At 33.8% G+C, this 17,100-nt stretch overlaps 1 protein-coding gene across 2 annotated transcripts; it reads right to left on the bottom strand.

Moving 5' to 3' along the window:
* Window positions 1-222: 222 nt before the first annotated feature.
* Not11 (CCR4-NOT transcription complex subunit 11) lies at window positions 223-16,523 on the bottom strand. 2 transcript variants are annotated; one of them, XM_089236012.1, is made up of 12 exons: window positions 16,457-16,523; window positions 15,296-15,401; window positions 12,613-12,747; window positions 9,916-10,038; window positions 9,168-9,221; window positions 7,155-7,270; window positions 5,584-5,716; window positions 4,693-4,902; window positions 3,303-3,382; window positions 1,987-2,056; window positions 1,646-1,801; window positions 223-577 (listed from the first exon to the last, which is right to left on the bottom strand). In XM_089236012.1, exons 1-12 carry the CDS (start codon window positions 16,492-16,494, stop codon window positions 440-442), a joined length of 1,359 nt encoding a protein of 452 aa, XP_089092138.1. In that variant the 5' UTR covers window positions 16,495-16,523; the 3' UTR covers window positions 223-439. The 2 variants fall into 2 exon arrangements, with proteins under 2 accessions (XP_089092138.1, XP_089092139.1); XM_089236013.1 differs by lacking the exon at window positions 4,693-4,902.
* Between the last annotated feature and the right edge of the window lie 577 nt (window positions 16,524-17,100).

The raw sequence follows: 17,100 nt of genomic DNA on the forward strand, positions 1-17,100 counted from the left end.
ATTATGTGAAAGGGGTATACACTGCAAAAATCCTCTCTTTAACTTCTATTTCCCTAGGAGGGAAAAAGTCATCAAGCTGAACTCCCACTGCCACCACAATATTGCACATGTAAGCAAGAAGATGTAAAACAGAATCTTCCAGATCCTTCAATATCTATGTTCATAGTTAAGCAATAAATACAGTCCCAAAATTGAAATATTTCATAAACAGGACCTCCTTACTAGGACTTGATAAACTGCAACCTTTCAGTTTATTTTTCAAATCAAGTCTTTACAGAATTTACAGAAACAAATCAAGCTGGTTCAGCATTAAAAACTCATAACTGGTACGTTATCATATTACTATGAGATATTTCTTGTTTATAGAAGTCTGTGAAGCTGATTCAATGCATAAAGCTAATGAAAGCTGCAACACAAAGGTAAATATCAAAGAAGTATATTATTTTCCAGAAGATGATGTGTTTTGAGATTGTCCAGGGACTTGTTCTTCACTCTGCCTTAGAAGTCTGAACAGAGCTGCAGCTTCTCGAATACGACTGAATTCAATGCAGAATGCTTGCACTTCTATGAGAAGGTCCTGGAAAAAATTTGTATACAGAATCTATAGTGTTTTTCTTTACAATATCTTAAACAAATGTTGAATATACAGTAGAACCTCTCTTTTGCTGACGCAGATGGGACAAAAAAAAATTCAGTAAAAAAGGGGTAACCATTAATCAGGGGTTTGAAATGCATACTTTTAGTATACAGGTGGAAATTAATATTTGGCTATAAAAGAGGGGTGACTGCATCTTAGGGGTGTTCATTAAGAGGGATTTTACTGTACTCACAAATAAGACAAATTCTTTTGTTCAAAATTTGTTTCCTATATTGGGGGAGAGATCTGCTTACATATTGTCTGACTATGGAAAGATGTCCTTATCCCAAAATGGAGGGTCCATTCTTCAGCAGAGAGAAACTAAGATGGGGGAAGAAAAAAATATACTGAAGCAGCAACCCTTGAGGCTGTTTTTTCTTCCCTCCCCACTCCATTTCTCCCCATTGAAAAATTAACCCTTTCTTTTTGTGATGAAAGTCACAAGCCCTCTTTCCATAGTCAGACAAAATGCGTCAGTTTAGAATAAAAAATACAAACTGAATTTTGCATACACTACCAACCTTTCTCCCATAGCAGAGGTGCACTAATTTTGACCCACAAAAACAGAACATCATGGGGGGGGGGGGGCGCCTGGTCGAGTAATGCACAGAGACCCTCTACAAGCTGGGCACAATGAATGTTAATCGCTATGCAAGACCATCCAAGGCCTGTCATGCTCTAAGAATTAAGCGAAAAATGCCCAGGTGTGCCCATGCATTAAGACACCCATGTGTGAAGGGCATTTCAAAAAAAGGGCGTCATTCGGCACAACAGGATAATTACACAAGTTTTTGGCCTGTAAACAGTAGCCATCTTGCATGTACAATCAACAGACTGAAATATTATACAGCCATGCCTTTTCATCCACATGGTAAGTATTTATATGATGGAAAAATGTATTATTTGTATCTCGTACAGTGTCAGCTGATTTAGGGTGGAGAAAGATTTCAAAGGATCAAAATAACAAAGAATTAAAAATAAAAACTTTAGAATATAAAATAATTTTACCTCAATATTTATTATCTTGTTCCTAATCAACGATTGCAAAAAAACACACAGTAGCCTCACAAGTCTATTCTGCATGTACTTGTCTTTTATGTTTTGGCAAGTGACTATACAATTTGATATGTACAGATGAACAAATTCAGTTGGCAGTTCCACAGCCTATTGGACAGATGGAAAATATAAATAGGCATTCATTAATTCTAATATCCACAAAAGCATTAAATTGTTTCTGTACTGTTTTATAATTTAAAAAAAATGTTTTAGAAAAAATTAAAGTATTAAACTTCAATAGCAAAAGCATTCCTAAAAAAAGATATTTAGAAGCTCAATGAAAATTCACTTACAGTGGTTAGCCTATTTACAACTTCCATAGAATGCAAAGACATCTCCATGTGTACAAGAACTGAGAAATAGCTGTGAATCAATGCAATAAATTAAGTCTGCTATAGAATTATTAACAGAAACTGTAAAACAAATTTTTACACTGAAATACTGGAATTTCAATCAAATTCAGCTTAAAAATTGCAGATTTGCAGTATATAATATTATTATTTATATTAAATTATACAGAGATAGAGCATGTACATAATTTAGAATCTACGAGCACTAAAGTAGTGCACTCCTTAAAGTAGAGCACTTAAGAATTCAAAAGAGGAAAAAAATTACAAACGTTTCTAGCATGCTTTTTTTTCAATGGTTTTTGTTGAAAAATCCCTTGATTTAAAAAAAATTTATGAGATTCATTTCTTTCCATGATTTGTATCATGGTATGAAAGATTTTCTTGAGTAACAAAAAAAATGCTCACATATAAGCCTCATAATTTTTTTCTTTTTCTGGTGAAAAGAAAGGATAAAAACAATGTCTTGTCCACAATCTTTAACTATTATGACTGTTTCCAATTATTAGGAAAAATGTGATTTTGTAATGTCATTATATAATTCTTCTGCAAAAGAATCTTATTTTTCTGTAGGTAGAAGATAGCTAAAAACATTCAAGTTTTTCATGATATTATGAAGAATATTCTCAGCCAAACAATAAGGTGGCGATTGTTATCTATGAGCAATTTAGAAAAAACAATACACAAGTGGCAAAGAGTATGCACATAACTGTGATACGACTTCTCTCTGTTGAAGTGATATGAAATCTGGAAGTATAGAAAAAAGAAAATGATAGTGGAGACCACAAAAGAAAGAAACAGATGTGATACCGATAAAAAAGGGAAAGGTCATTGAAATCATGAGAAAAACTTTCAAAAGTTTATCGGAAAGGTCAATTTTCTTTTTAAAATCTTGTAACGCATTTGTTCCTTTATTCCTTCATTTATTCTTTTATACCCTTATTCCTGATTAAATGAACTATGTTTTGTAAAAATTCTGAGACATCAGCTCTTCAAGTTTCCTTCTTATAATTGAAAACCCACTAGGTGCATACCCTTACCCACCTTGTACAATAAGTTTCAAATTATGCTTGTCTTGATTTTTAAACAATAACAACAAACTGCAATTATAGCATCAAGATTTTACACGTGTGATTAATTTAACGTGTGCAAATTTACAGTTACTCACAGAACTGTAAATTTGCAGACCACTCTATTTTTATACTGTGTATCAATTAGATTAAATGATTCAGTTAATACCAGAAACAGTAAAATTTGTATACTCAGTAATTTGGTTGGACTGCATCAATTTCAACAAAACTTCTATTGCTACAGATGGGTTATTTTCTACAAGATCTGGAAACTATTGTGAATAAAAGAAAAAAAAGAACTGATGTTAAAAAATTACAATAATTCACAAGATGCAAAAATTATGCATGCTAAATGTAGTCAGTTCTTGCATGAGAATGATACAAATATGCATACAAACAACTACACTACAATGAAAAACTCTCGCAAAATTAGCCAACTGGGTGAATTTTATGCAACATTCAAAAACATCATCCTCAATTTCAATGGTTAGTCTGTTATTATGAGAAAACCTCCCAGTCCTTTGAATGTTATCATAGCCAACTTTGACTGTGCAGTATACAGCATCTCTTATAAATAGAAACACAAACTTCAAGGATAGGTAGAGAAAGATGTCAAGGAAACGTTTTATTTTCTGGATAGTATGCTGAGATGAACTCGGAAAGAAAAGTCATCTTGTCTCCGCTGGGACAAGATGACCCGGCAGATCCATTCAAAGGATGGTTATAATTTGAGAATTCCATAAGAACCCATGACCAGAAACATAATGAGAAAATGGTAGTAGAAGCACAAGAAATGAAAGGATGCAAGATAGAGATTACTGGAAACATTTATTGCACATAAATATTACAAATAGAATATTCAATGATTCCATTTAAGAATGTTACAGGAGATGTTTGAAGTTTCCACTATTACAAATGATGCATGTGTAACACCAAAAGACCATGGATTAGCGAACATGGTCAAAACACTTGGATTTTCCTGAATATCAGAAAAATGGAAGGGAAGAAGAAGGGTTGTTCTTCCATGGCTTGTAAGGGTGCAGGAAATAATTTTAACCAATATGGTGAGTGAAAGTGAAATCAAATTTATGGTAAGTAAGTGTTGTACAAAAATTAGTTTTCGGGCACACAGCAACGGTATAAAAAAGTTATTATTTCTATTTTAATAACTATACAACCATTTGCAACATGAATGACATATATGAGTGCACATTATTTTAAACGCTTTTTTCTAATTGGAAGTATGCCTTTAGGATCAATGGTTTACCAGTAAAATGCCATGTGCCCTGTTATCTATGCATCCTGTATATATCCATTTCTAATGAATTGGTTCATGCCAGAAAGTATACATGTATATGATGTGTCCATATATGTGTTACACACTTGTGCCATCAAAGTATCAAAAATCAATGCAGGTGCTTGAATTTTTGCATTTGACCTACCATAACCTACGAGGTTATGCTCTTTTTGCAAAAAAAAAAATGTGAAAACTACCTAGAAGCAAAGAATAAGAAAAATAAATAAATAATTAATTCCTTTTATTCATGGTAATCAAAGTCTAGTGCATGAAATATTTTCTTACTTTCACTGGCGTCAAGCCGATATGGTAAACAAGTTTAGGATCAGCTGCAAGATCAGCGAGAAGTTGATCTTGTTGTTGCACAGTCAAAGATGATTTGAAAGCTTTGGCCATAAGCCTCTTTGCTTCAACACCAGCAGCATTGCTAACACACATGGAAGAATCCCACATTAATTTTAAGTCTGATCGATTAGTAAGATTCAGCCAAATGACCTACCAAAAGAAACAAATTCATATATAGTGTCAAATATGAGTAAATATACATTGGACTTACTAATGTTTCCAAATTTGCTCCTTCACATCTTAAATTTTCTTCCGAATTTTGTGCCAATTTTGTTTCGAAAGTAGAATGAAAAATATGATGAAATTTAATATGAAAATAATGTTACTGTAAGCCTAATTTTTTTATACATGTTTTCTCAATTATTCAACCTAAGGTAAGGTTACGCAAATTGTTGGAAATACACCTTCCTGTATGCACAAGAAAACAAAATTTTCCTCCTGTATCATGAATCATCAGAAAGTGATTGAGCAGGTTACAACGCCTATCATCTATATGATGAGAGCAAGTTTAGGGTAAATAAATATTAGTTTGACTGACATCCATATCTTCAGTGATATTTTTTTAACAAGAAAAATAAAAAAATCATTTCCTTCACCAATAATTACTGGGATAAAAAGCTGGTGGATCAAGTAACACTTTTATACTCGTGTGCATACCTTAAAATAATCAATTAAAAAGAAATTTATAGCTGAGGAGAGATATAAAATGATAGGAAACATGATGTTTTTGAAAACATTATTATTTTTCAATACCTAAAATTCATTAAGCTTTGACCTTCATAAACATATTACAATTTATTTAAATCGCTTTCAAGATAAAAAAAAGTTTACATCTCCTTCAGAAGCCAGCGGAGGAACATCCACGAACTGAGGCATGAAACTTGTCTGCACAGGTGCATTTGGCCCACACAAAAGATACTCCATAACGCTTTTTCTGGTGTCTTTCTCTTGCTTCTCTCGATCTCTGTTAAAAGAAAGTTGAAACCATTTAAATAGTAATAAAAAAAACTGAAAGAATAAAATAAATTGATAAAAATGGAATAATTGTTAGCCATAGATAGTTATAGACTATTAACACATTTACTGTCGATCTCACACCAGTACATGAATCTCCCATCAACTATCAACACAACCTAACATGATTGGCAGTAAATGTGTTAAATTGTTTATTAAACATCCAATAAAACTCTGATTAGACATCTTTTGTTAAACATTCAATAAAACTCTCTGATTTGACATCTTTTGTTAAACATTCAATAAAACTCTCTGATTTGACATCTTTTGTTAGACATATATAGACACTATAACTTCAACCTTGAAATTGAATCAGCAGTATTTTAAAAAAACTACAGTATTCCCCCCCCCCTCCCGAAAATGCAGAGGGGGAGAAATTTTAAAATTCATCCCTATCTACCTCCAGACAACGTAGGGGAATACAGTACTATTACTTAACCGGTATATGCACTTCATAAACATTCCTCTGGGGAGTTTTTAACAAATTGATGCATGCAGGAATGTGTTGTGCATAAGTGCATATGGATAGCCCTAATGTATTTGTTGTTTTAGTTATATTTGTTTAATGTTATACTGATACTGCCATCTGTAAATACTACTACTACTAAACTTTAAATACCGCATCCAAAAAAAATACCACTACTAAACCTTCATAAAACTACTAAACCGTACATGCACATCATAAACACCCAAAGCATGTCAGAACATATGTGTGTATATGCTTATGTATTTGTGATGTCAGAGTTGTGCATATGATTTACATGGAAAACTGGACATATGAAGAGATATTGATTATTTAGGAAAGGAAAATTCATCTATGCTATAATTTCCCAAACTTTTTATTCCGTGGCCCCTTACTTCAAAAAGAAAATTTTCTCTCATCGCCCCCCCCCCCCCTCACCGGAAGTGAATCCAGAGGATCGTATGTTACATTTGTACCTTCTAACACCCACCAAAGTGTGATATTGCCCACTTTGGGAAGCACTTATCTATACCCTCACAGGATCCATAAAGATGGATTTTCCTTCCCTAAAACATCAATATCTCTTCATGCAACCAGTTTTCCATGTATATATTATATAAACAAGCAGAAAGGATGTCTCTTTCTCAACAGAGTTATACATGTTTAATCTTCAAGAAGCTGTGGCATTTGTCTCTCGCATAGAAGTGAAAATGATTGATGCTGGACTTCATAATTACATCAAGGTTTAATACAGGACTCGCATTTCAGTACTTCAATGACTCTTTGTTACAGCTTTTCATGCTCAATCATTAAATTATTTCATCATTACCACCAGTTTGCTGCAGTGAAAAATAAAGACACTAAATAATAATATTTGATGTAAAATTGGGGGGGGGGGGGGTTCTTAGCCAGGAATTTTACTTACCCACATGTAAATAAATCTGGTGCAGGTATGACAGTTGGTATTGAACATTTACTGGAATGAGGCATTTCAGAATGACGCTCTGCAAGTGCAACTTGAATTCCACTAACATCAAAATTCTATATGAAAAAACATGAATGGACAATTACATAGTGCGATTTTGAAACAATATACACATGAACTTGATTAATTTGTATTTTAAAAATTTCCTTTAACCCCACATTTAATTAACTGTTGAAAATACCCGTTTAACCTGTTCAATGTTTCTGGCATAATATTATGTCTGAAGCTCTATGGGAGAAATATAAACATCATTCTTCGAAGGCCATTTAAATCATGAGAAAAACTTTCAAAAGTCTATCTCGGAAAGACCAATTTTCTTTTTAAAAACTTTTAACTCATGTTTCTTTATTCCTTCATTTATTCTTCATACCTTTATTCCTGATTAAATAAACTATGTTTTGTAAAAATTCTGAGACATCAGCTCTTCAAGTTTCCTTCTTGTAATTGAAAACCCACTAGGTGCATACCCTTACCCACCTCGTACAATAAGTTTCAAATTATGCTTCTCTTTTTTTAATAGCATCAACATTTTGCACGTGTGATTAATACTCACAGAAATATAAATTTGCAGACCACTCTAAACATCATTCATCCATTGCTATTATTATTTATTGGATTAGTGTTCATCTATGTCATTTCTAGAGTACCTGTTCTTTTCAATTTATTTTTGGCTACTCTTTAGTTATCTTTATTTTTAGTTCGTGGTATACTGATAAGCTATGTAATAGGAGGACTGAAAATAATCTGGGAAAAATTATTCCATGCTTTCCCTATTTTGTTTGCAATTAATAATAAGTCTCTTTGATGTTTCTCAAACAATTAGCAAAAGATAAAGGGGAGAAATAGAGAACCAACAAAATTTTCTGATAATTGCAAAGATATCAAATTTCTGTAGGAATATATCAAACAACAATATTCATTACACAGAATACAAGCCGACCCATCAATGAAATGCCAGAAATAATTATCAAATCAGAAATCCCACTGGGAAAAAAAATATATTTCTTGATTTGAGATATATCAAAGTATCCAATCAAAATATATAATAGATATGAATGATATCTACCAAAATATTCATTAGGCTCTTCAACATCTTCAATAGTTTTATATAATGCAGTAGTCGTTGCTTATTAAAATCACGGATAGTTTTATTTGGGAATTGTTATCACTTTTGCAAAGTACAGAATGGACCAATCATATGATGAGGGAAAAATTTGTTTGTTGTTAGGGCTTTGGTTTATGTTATCAATTTTTTTTCGCATATTTTAAAGCCAAAGTTGAGCCAGGCTCATTCTTTCCCTTACAAGTTATCAATCTGCAAGATTATGTAGGAGGTCAGAAAGCTCTGTTTTGACAGAAATTTAGGTACTCAGTTTCAAATGCACTAATCAGGCTGTAATAGCTGTAATGATCCATGTATGTGAAATACTTTTTTTCTATAGTGAGAGAAGTGTAAGGCTAAAAAAGTTCCATTTTCAGTTCATGGTCAGTTTCTTTCAACTGACCACAGCCAGAAGACTTTCACAAGCGAATCTATGGAATCTACAGTACATCATAAAAGGTATTGTAATTCATAATACATACTAGGCAGTTCCATTCCAACTCCTCACAACTTTGGAATGAAGAAAAACAACAGATTTTAGCTTTAAGGGAGAAATAAGTCATGTTTTAGAAAAAGGGCAAAAAAATACACGATTTAACATTTTGGAACTTGTTATGTGGGAAAGAAAAACAGAGTTGTCATAGTTCTATACATTCTGTTCAACCAAATGGGACATATGGCTATTGTACTTACAACCAGTATTTTTCCGGATATAGTTTATCAATCATTCATTGTTATCATCCCCCCCCCCCAAGTCCATACTGTAATACATCTGTAAACACATCTCACAGCAACCTGCACTTTCTCTATCAAAACTTGAAGTGAATCTTGAAAAAACAATCACATATTACCTGATTTTCATCAACTTCAACACTCAACACTTGTGATGGAGTCTTTTTGAGAAGCTATGAAAAATAAAACACATTTGAAACATGAATAGCGATGAAAAATATAAGAGCTAAGAAATAGAACTGTCAAAATCATATTCACTTTTCACTTATATTCGCTTTTTTTATCACTCTCAATGCAGTGCAACCTATCTGAGACAGACACTGTTATGAGACAAAAACCTGTCTTGAATATAATCAAAAGATTTTCGTTCTGTGATTAATGCTTTTGTCTGCACTTTTATAAAACGAAAATCTGTCTAAAATTGAAGGTTATTTCAGACTCTTGAGGATCCGTTTTGTACAGGTTCCACTGCAATATGTATAAGCTACAGCAAACTATTGATTATTTGGTGTTTGCTGGACTAGATATAATCCAGATAATTGAAATTTTTGGATAGTCCCAGAGGACCTATTATCAACGGCATTTTCAAGTATATAAAAATTAAGTAAAAATTCCATAAATAAAAAGTATGCTAGCATAAGTAAAATATTGTAAGTTAAAATAAAACAAAAATAATGCAAATTAAAGAAAGAATAAACTGTCATTAATTTTTGTTGAGTATTTTTTAAGATATACTGGATTTTTTGCTGATTATCCAACAGTTTTGCACATCAATACAGCAGTGTATTTGTCAGATAATTGAGTGTCGAGTAATCAAGAGTCTGTTATACATAATGTACATTCTATATAAGAATTTTAGATGCATACCTCTTTAGAAGGTACAGACAGCAGTTGTGTTAAAAAGTACTTGGCTGCTGGAGAATAAGGAGGTACAGCCCAGAACACATTGAGGTTTTCTCCACTCTCACTTTTGGTTTCACCAGGAGGGTGCTGCAACAACAGGCACAATATAAGTCAATGATTGCCATACAATTGTCGTTGTCGCTTTCAGCTAAAAGTATGCATTTCAGTGACTGGTAATTAAGTGTCAAAATCTGTTAAACTTCTTGATATTCGATTTTAAACCAAACACACTAACCTATTGAAGATATTTTTATTATCATATCGGATTGCAATGATATAAACTCTTTTACACAAACTTAATCAAAATACCTTTTAAAGCAAAATCATAATTATTCAATATATCTGGTCTTTCCAACTGCTTGATTTTTCTCCCCAAACATGGTAGATGACTTTATCACATCCACATGCATTGGTAAATTTTCTTTTAAATTTGAGTTTATTGAAAACCAACAATATTTTTGATAGTAAGTTGAATTTTTACACACAACTGAAACTAGAATATGTGTCAATTTTTTTAACATTGTTATATCCATGTTAAGTTTACATAATTCATGTTTGTGAACAGTATGTTCCAGGAATTAATTGTTATTCCACAGTACATCCAAACCCTAATATCAAAAAGTAACAAAAAATACAGTAAATCCTCTCTGTAGAGGACACTGGTGGGACAAAAAATTTGTCTACAAAAGAGGGGGTGACCATAAATCAAGGGTTTGAGATGCATACTTTTATTATAAAAGGAAAAATTATTATTTGGCCGTAAAAGAGGGAAGACCGCAACTAAGGGGGGTGTCTATTAAGAGAGGTTTTACTGTATATAAATCTAAAAAACAAAATTGAATCATTTGAATTTCAGTGACTGCACCAAGAAAATAAATTCCCACAAAATTTTTATTTCAAGATTTATAAATGCTAGATATGACTGAGATCGCTGAAGCAGAATGTTTTGCATTGTTCTACAACAAGCCCTCTGCTGACTGGAAATTTTCTGGGGTAAAAATTCCCTTCCCATAATAGTGTTTCCTACACTTTTCTTTAAATTCATCTAGATTGTTCTGCAGCGTACATCAAAGATTTCAGCATGTTCTGCTCTGGGCCTGAGACCAAGTTGAGGATTCAAGTTCAGTTAACCATACGGAAACCACCATATAAATGAATCACTTTTTGTTCATTTTATTGTTAGATTTTTTTTCTATCATACATTTGTATATTTCCTACACCAGAGGAAAACTGGTCTAATTTTTTTTTTCAACTTTTCCTAGACTTAGTGATCCTTTTGCACTCTGACATAAAGTCTGAAAATTTTGTGTTGTCCTCAGATTTAGTCATCGCACATAAAAAATTTTTGGGTGCCAATACCATTAGATGCAATGGCCACTTGGGATTTATCAAACCTGCATTACACCAACATTACTATTTTCATCATCCATGAGTGTCTTGATACTGTTTCAGGTAGATGCATAGGTCTAAGTGTTTTTATTATAAATGAAGTGGGGGAAACTTTGTTTAACAGCTTGTTTTCTTTGGCTAAATGTTGTAAGTTTAGTCTTTAAAAATTATAGGCGAGTGAGTGCATTTTAAGAATAGAAAATTATATACAGGGCGATTATAAAAAAACTATCCCAACATATGGGCCCCTAACTATCATACCATTCACAGAAACTGAATGAAATTTTGGCATAAGGTATTTTGAGGTATGCGCTCAAGAATGATATGGAAAACAACAGTGTCACTCTAACAGTTACGGTTACAGTGAGAAAATTTCGAAAATATCAAATGGCAACACAAAGTTTTTTGTATTGGAATGCGATCTCCATTGTGAAAAACCCTAAATAGCGTTTGAAAGTAGCATGAAAATCACCGGCGGTAGATAGGCTAAAAGTGATGACAACCAATAAGGACAGAGAAGCAGCATAAAATAAAGCATTTTAAAGTGTTTCACAAATTTTCCACATGACCTTGTGGAGGACTAATCAGGCTGGGATCTCAGCCGAAGAAATGGTGTGACAAATGAAACGAACATTAATGCTCTGGTGCACGGCAAAGTCCTTTTTACTTTTTCCTTGCCTAGCTCCGGGGATTTTCGTGCTACAGGTGCCATTCCAATGCTATTTAGTGTTTTTCAGTATGGAGATCGCATTCCAATACAAAAAACTTGGTGTTGCCATTTGATATTTTCGAAATTTTCTCACTGTAACCGTAACTGTTAGAGTGACACTGTTGTTTTCCATATCATTCTTGAGCGCATACCTCAAAATACCTTATGCCAAAATTTCATTCAGTTTCTGTGAATGGTATGATAGTTAGGGGCCCATATGTCGGGATAGTTTTTTTATAATCACCCCGTATATACAATCCTTGCTTGATATAACGACCCACATCATTCCGTTGAAAATGGACATTTTATTGGTAGGAAAACATATAGGATAATTGTTATAATAAAAACATTTGGGACTTATCCTACCCATCATTGTAATGGCCGCTATAACATGGAGTCATTATAAGGAGCATCTGCAGTATAGGCCTATCACTTTTTCAATGCTGCCCAGAAATCCAAAAAAATTGAGGCAAATCTGGGTTACAAAGCTTATATAATGCAAATTAATATTGTAAAATACATATTCGATATTCCAGTTCTAGAAGGATTGCTGACTGTCTTACTAAAATATGAATAAATACAGATGCGAAAGGATTTTGAGGAGCAGGCTCCGTGCGATACATCTCGTATATCAGGAAGGCAAGAACCAGGCGTGATTCAGGTTCAGATACCAAATCGTCATTCTGAATCAACAAAACCTATGAGAGGACAAAAAACAATATTAACACTGTAAAAAAAGCAATTAAACTTGCTGCATATATTGAGGAACTATAGGTAATTACAAATTAGCAGTTATTTATTCAGCTTTTTTACTCAGGTTATTACCATGGTTAGGTTTTACATAAAATATAGACTTTCACTACAAGACAACTCCAATCTCAAAAGTATTTTCATTCCCCTCTGAGTTATTGTATAATTCAGGGCTTGACACAAATCGGGGGGGGGGGGGGGATTAAGACACCAAGCAATATTTTTCCAACAAAAACATTGTATTTATATCCAAAATATTGTATTTATTCTTACTCGCCCAGGAATTAGGAACCCCTTCATATGCTAGCAGACAGGCTGGCATAATTTTTGATAATTTTGTGCCGTCATTCAATTAAGTTATCATACATAAAAAATATTAGGCGTCAATTCTAATTTTTTTTGTCACTCTAGTGACCCGGTGCCTCCGATTTGTCCAGCTCTGGTATATACAAAACTGGTCCAAACAAATCTGAATAAAAAAAAAATCTGCTCAATCATTTCCCTGACCAAAACTACTGAAGAAAGAAATAAGGATGATCCAGAAGTCTGGACGTGTTTTTAAAACAATATTTAAAAAGCTATCAAAAAGATAGAGACAAATGGCATACAGATAGTGTTTTAAATAAAGCGAGGTGTGATTGTCAAAGCGTTTCTGAAGCCAACACACAAGCAATAGACCTATTGCTTGTTGGTCTATTGCTTGTTGATACATCCATGTTACAACAAAACATAGTAAGAAAAGCTCTATGGGCTGGACATCCTCTGCATCACTAAAGGTGTGCGTGTAGAAATTTTGTAGTAAGTATTATAAAAACTCTGAAACTTTCTCTTTTTTAAATGTTTTATAAGATGTTTGTCTCTATTTTTAACAGCTTTTTTAAATTCTTTTTATCAAAACAAGTCCAGACTTCTGGACCGCACAGAAAATTCGAAATCTGAACTCTCTGAATGTTTTCTAAGTTTGTGTTTTCTCTTCGCAAGAATTTTTCCCTTCACTTTTATCACACATATGCATATTTCTCTGACTTTTGCCGAAAATTTTACATTTTCCCTGGCCATTTTTCATTTCCCTGACTTTTCAGGTCAGCGATAGTATAGATTTACGGATATCATTTTTGTAAAACAAGCGTTATTCTTTATTTATTTTCATTTTTTATTTTAGTTTCAGCCACATCATCGTGCATTTTGTCTCTTGTGGTATTTGTATTTGATCATACAGTAGGCTACCCTATTTGTAATGCATGCTTACCTTGATGGGGACCTGCAATATAAATGCAGTTCTGTGCAGCTGCTTAAAACCTACATGCCTTCTGCAGGAGTTTGCATGTTGCCTCGTACAACTGGATATCAATTAACTAAATAACCAGGTGAAATTTTGAACATAGATGATTATTTAGACGCAATTATTTATGAAGCAATGTTCTTGTTATTTTTATGTCATCAAACTCAACTGAATGTTTTTATACACAGGGTGTCCTACAACGGACTCCCTGACTTTAAAATTAAATCACTGGGAAACGGCGATTGATGATTGATAGAACAATAAAGCAAGCAGTGTGTTTATTTTGAAAGGCATAAAAATCGGACAAAAAGTTTCAAAATTAGTTACAACTGTTGCTGACAGGTGGCGCTATATGCTGAAGTTGAAGTACGAAGCCTGAGAAATAGGCTATAAAATGTCTTTTGCAAACAGTCCTTCCAATTACATCACAATCAACTCAAAATGTGCACCTTTCGCAGCACAGAGAGGACGTGAATGAAAAATTAAATTTTCAATCACCCTCTGTAGAGTCCAAATGGGAATGAACACACTTCTCTCATGGATCAAATTTCAAAACTCGTCTAGTGTTGCAGAGCTTTTCCGAAAAACTGCGCCCTTCAATTTGCTTCACAAAAAGTAGTCACAGGGGATAAGATTGGGAGGTGGGTATAGAGGCCAAACCATGCTTGTTCCGATAAATGTGGGAATAGTTCAATGTAATTACTCTTTTCCCATAGTGTCCTCAAGAAAGGCAAAAACCATTGTGATATGGTATGGATGGGTTCCATTTTGCATGATGAACCACAAAGTGCCACAAAAACTACAAAGAACCACATGATCCTATACCCCAAGAGACAAATTGTTCCAAACCTGCAACATATTGCTCAGTAATGATTGTTTGTACATCTCTGTGCTACAAAAGATGCAATCAATCAAAAAAGTGATTGCAACGACTGCTTGCAAAGGACAGTCTATAGCCCATTTCTCGGACTCCATATTGTGACCATATTGTGTCCAGCGCCACCTAACAGCATCATTTGAAACTAATTCTGAAGCTTCTGCGTCCAATTTTTATGGTTTCAAAATGAATATACAATTTGTTTTATTCTTCTATTGATTACTGTTCCCGAGCTATTTCATTTTAAAATCATGGAGTCCTTTGCGGGACACATTGTAAAAGTATATTTCACACACTAAAAGCATATGAGAAATTAATGAAATACTCTTGATCTTACCACAGCTAAAGCTATTCGAAAATGATCTTGCTTGTTGAAACGATGGTGAAATTTCGATGCCAAACTTTCAAATGTTTGGTTAGGTAAATTTTTATCTTCAATAAGGCTGCGAAATTAAAAATAGCATTGAATATAAGATTTCTAGAAATAAGACATGCACGGGAAAAAATAATGCACAAAAAAAACTTCAATGAACGAGGGCATTGGTAGCTAAATGCTGGAACCTGTGTCATGAGTTCATGAGTGGCCCTAATATATTTATGTTGTCAGTTATGAGTGTTTCAATATAAGTAGTATCTGTCTTCCGTACTTTGAAATGAAAATGGCGGGTGCCTGAATTTCCGTGTAAGGTATGTATCATGTTGAAGGTTTGTCTGCTCTCTGCACTGAGACTTTTTCAAGTGGGAGACCGACAAGCACATTCATTCTTTTTTTTACAACGCTTCTAGTTATTATTTTATTAAATGACTGGGGACGCGGTAGCCCAGGTCGATAAGATACTTGCCTAAAGTACCAAAGGATGTTTAGAGGTGTCGCGAGTTCAATACCCGGTTCGTCCTTGTCAGAAAACTTCCCTGACACAGGGGTACAACCTGAAACGGTGACATGGCCGCAGAGAAAATTGCTACCATAGGGAGTCCCCCCATTGAGGGGTTAGCGCACCAACCTCTTGACGAGTATAAAAAACAAGCCTGCCGTTCGGAGCAGCAGAATATCTGCCATGAACTGTTGCATAAATTCTTGAGCAAATGACACATAGACTTTGTATACATTCAAACAACAGTTAGTGTCATAACGAGCAACAAGAGGGGATCAACTGGCGAAATTCCTAAAACTGTCAATGAGAGGTCAGTATTTTGGTTCAAATCAAGTTAAGTTCAATCTAGTTAATTCCCTCCGCCCCACCGAGTATGTGTTTTACTACAAAGGTTGCTGTTAGCAATGCTATATTGATAGAAAAATGACACCATTTTCAAATTAAAAGTGATTAGTCCCAATTACAACGCCAAGTCTATATCGCCAAAATTCGGTTAACAATATGAGAACTAGAATCCCGATTCTAGAAATTTTGCCAATTGGCGACCACCGCTATCATGAAATATTTCGCTGCAGTCTCAGCAACAATTTCGGATAGAGCAGTCCAAATAAATAAATACTCACTCTAGAAGAGCCGTGTATTCTTCTACAGCCAACGACATTTTTTTCCTTTTATTCTAGTAGTAAATAGAGACGACCTGGACTTCATCTTTCAGTGATATCATCTCAATTATACAGTGTTCAACACACTTGGATTACCTGCTGTTGGAGTTCATTTCAAACATCTTTATATATATATTTTTTAAATTTCTTTCTTTTGTCCATTTTCCGATTTGAAAAATAAAATCATCCTCTGAACAAATTGCTCTCGTATGAAATGGACTGTTTTATTTTGAAAACATGTCTGTCTTCTGTTCGTACAGTAGCGTCATCTTTCGCATACATGTGTAAGTAATGATGCAAAGTTTGCATACTCTTTGGCTGACCATATTTGTTCGAGAGAAATACGGGACATTGGGATTCCAAATACGGGAAAATACGGGACATCGCCAAAAACGACGCCAAAACCAAACAAAGTTGCCAAATGTTATTGAAATTTTGAAAATCACAATGGCGGGAAATGATGCATTACTGCAAATTGCAGTGGGTTAAAAGGTATTCCGCGAAAAAAAAATGTTCACCAAGGGAAATGGGGGAGATTAATATTCTCATAATAGTTGAAATTATCATAAAATAATTTATGAGTTGAAGAATAATGTCAATCTTTG

This window comes from Pholcus phalangioides, unplaced genomic scaffold (assembly GCF_987345545.1).
Source record: "Pholcus phalangioides strain wild (caught in Gottingen) unplaced genomic scaffold, Ppha-v1.0 ptg000009l_1, whole genome shotgun sequence".
Taxonomy (NCBI): Eukaryota; Metazoa; Arthropoda; class Arachnida; order Araneae; family Pholcidae; genus Pholcus; species Pholcus phalangioides.

Bases quoted from the DNA above. Each gene is read 5' to 3' on its own strand.
- Not11 (XM_089236012.1), bottom strand. From the start codon at position 16,494: ATGTCGTTGGCTGTAGAAGAATACACGGCTCTTCTAGA. The intron at 9,222-9,915 runs GTATGCATCTAA...TATTTTTCATAG, and splicing joins TGTCTGTACCTTCTAAAGAG to CTTCTCAAAAAGACTCCATC. The intron at 7,271-9,167 runs GTAATATGTGAT...TTTTTCATATAG, and splicing joins TTGAAGTTGATGAAAATCAG to AATTTTGATGTTAGTGGAAT.